The sequence below is a fragment of the Camelus dromedarius genome, chromosome 8, assembly GCF_036321535.1.
Source record: "Camelus dromedarius isolate mCamDro1 chromosome 8, mCamDro1.pat, whole genome shotgun sequence".
Classification (NCBI taxonomy): Eukaryota; Metazoa; Chordata; class Mammalia; order Artiodactyla; family Camelidae; genus Camelus; species Camelus dromedarius.
Window position 1 is genome coordinate 50,014,090 of NC_087443.1, and position 2,528 is coordinate 50,016,617.

Genomic DNA, 2,528 nt, shown 5'->3' on the forward strand with positions numbered 1-2,528 from the left:
TTTGCATATATGTCTCCATTAAGAAAAGTGAACAAAAATCTCAGTGCGATGGTCATTTGTGCTAGATGGATTCTAGTAGAAAAGGGGGGGTGCTCACTCATAATCCCTTCCGTATTTATTAGCCCCTTTAATGCACACAGTTGATTTACCAGTTTTGCAAAGCAAGGCATATCACTAATTCTATTCATCCCTCAACACCGCCCTCCTCTCAAACAATGAAATGATGACCCATTGTTAATCTCTCTGTAGAACTTCACAGACGAAGTCTATTAGTTGCCTATTATGCAGAAATCAGCCAAAACACACTCAGGACAATAGTGTTTTTTCCTCTGTGAAATTTCAAGACCCAAACCAAAACAGATTCCTTCGCCTGCCTCCTTCAACCTCCCCCCCCCAACAAAACCCACCACCACGGGATTCCTCTCTTTCCACGCACAGTTGGGATGATGGGGGCTCAGAAGAACACCTGCCATCCCAGCTCCCTCTTAGCATTTCAGATTTTATCAGTCAAAATGACAGTGAAAATGCCAGAAGCTAGAACTTGTTTGGTTTACATTTTAAGCACAAATAACATTTCTTTCGATATAAATATGCAGTTCTATGAAAACATAGGGAAAAAGTACAATAATCTTGGTCACTGTCCAGCAGGAACATGTTTCATTGCTTACAGAGTCAGAGATCAGATTCTCCACAAAAAATAATGGTCTTTCAGCCTAGTTCTAGGATACTTTCAAACATAGTAAATTCCCTGTTCTACAAACAAATCTTTTTCGAGATTTTTTAAATATGCCAGTGATTTTGGATACTTTATACCCAGAAATCAAGGCTACTGAAGTGAGCGAGAATTCTCCATTAAGAACAAAGTCGTTGATATACAAACATTATATAAATTATTTTATTAGACTGTATAAAAATACAGCAGATTTTACCTATAAGTTTCCATCAGATAATAAGTTACTGACGAAACAAAGTCAAGTGTGTCTCTCTTGATTCAAGTGTGAAATGTACAAGGTCTGAGGTGCACCCACTGCTCACCACCGCCACATACTCTGTGGGGAGGGGTGCACATTACTTGGCATGAGCAGACTGCAGCGTTCCCAGGATTCTGTCCCAGTGTGTGAAGTAAGGGGCGAAGTTGCAGTTAAACTGAGAGTGATGCATGTCGTGGTGCGCCACGCCCCCATACCACCCGAAAGGTACCAGTCTGTGTGTGGACCAGGGGAAGTCGTAGCCGGAGTGGTCCTCCACTGACAGCCAGATGTTGACCACGTGGAAGATGAGGACAGTCAGCGGGTGGCACCGGAGCAGCAAGACGTTCACCATGTCAAAGAAACCCAAGGAAAACAGCTCCCAGACACTCACGTACTGCGTGGCCAGTGCGAATGAAGATGAGTTCTGGTGGTGCATCTTGTGGAAGGACCGGTACAGCCAGGGCACTTTGTGGTGCAGCACATGCCATACGAAGAACTCAGCATCGAAGAGGAGCAGGCAGAACACGACGTGGCGCGCCACCTGCAGCAGCTCGGGGGCTTCGGGGGGCAGCGGGGCCCGGCTGGCCACCCAGTGCAGCAGCGTCATGGGGAAAATGAACACCACGTGGTGGTAGAGTGTCAGCCCCAGGCAGGGCAGCAGCTGCCGCACTGACGGCGAGAAGTCCGGGTGGATCTTGTAGCGCCGCAGCGCCGGCACCCAGGGGCAGATGATGTCCAGCACCACGAAGGGGAGGCAGAAGCCCACGTAGGTGGTGATGGAGAAGACGACGGGGAAGAAAGGCGACTGGATGAGGGCTTCCCAGGTCCTCAGGCGGTCCCAGAGGGGCTGCAGGAACAGATGGCCAGAGCTACATAGGATGTGGAGCTCGGAGCCGTTGTGGCGGCTCATGGTGAGGTTGTGCATGGCAGCGGCGGCGGCTCCAGCGCCACTGACTTTTCTTAGAGCTTTCGGCCCCGCCCAGAGTGATGTCAGCAGCCTTTTCTTTCCCTTTCCCGGCTTCGCGGAGCTTGCATAAATAACCCCAAGGAATAGCGCCTAGTTGCTATAAATACCCATCTTTATAGTTGCATTTAATCCGCATTTATGTATGCAATTACGCAATCGCACGTAGTGACTTCTATGCTCGCAGGATTATGTTCTGATTTGTTAATTGACGTTCAATTTACACACGATACAATGCACAGATCTTTAGAGTTTCTACGAGTGTTGACAACTCAATTCATGGGTCCCTACCACCCCTAAACAAGACAGAGAATACTTCCATCACCACCAGAAAGAGCTCCTTTACAATCAGTGCATAATTTCTTGTATTTTTAATGAATGCATAAAATTTCGTCTATGTATTTTCAGAAAGACGCAAGTGTAACTGTATTTTTAAGAGTTTTAAAAGCGACGTACTTTTTCTGTCTGCTCACATTCTACTGGTCTGACCAGGAGCGATTGGCAAACTAATCTTTTGCAGAGGGAACCGAGGGTCCCCGGCGCTGCGCGGCGCGGCGGCAATCAGCGCAAGAAATCAGACGGTAAGGGTGGCA

The 2,528-nt window shown here is 47.6% G+C and overlaps 1 protein-coding gene across 1 annotated transcript; it reads right to left on the bottom strand.

Annotated features, from left to right (window-relative positions):
- Positions 1–851: 851 nt before the first annotated feature.
- On the bottom strand, positions 852–2,292 carry CH25H (cholesterol 25-hydroxylase). The gene has a single exon (XM_010996281.3). The coding sequence runs from the start codon at positions 1,894–1,896 to the stop codon at positions 1,069–1,071; it is 828 nt and encodes a 275-aa protein (XP_010994583.1). The 5' UTR covers positions 1,897–2,292; the 3' UTR covers positions 852–1,068.
- Positions 2,293–2,528: the final 236 nt, after the last annotated feature.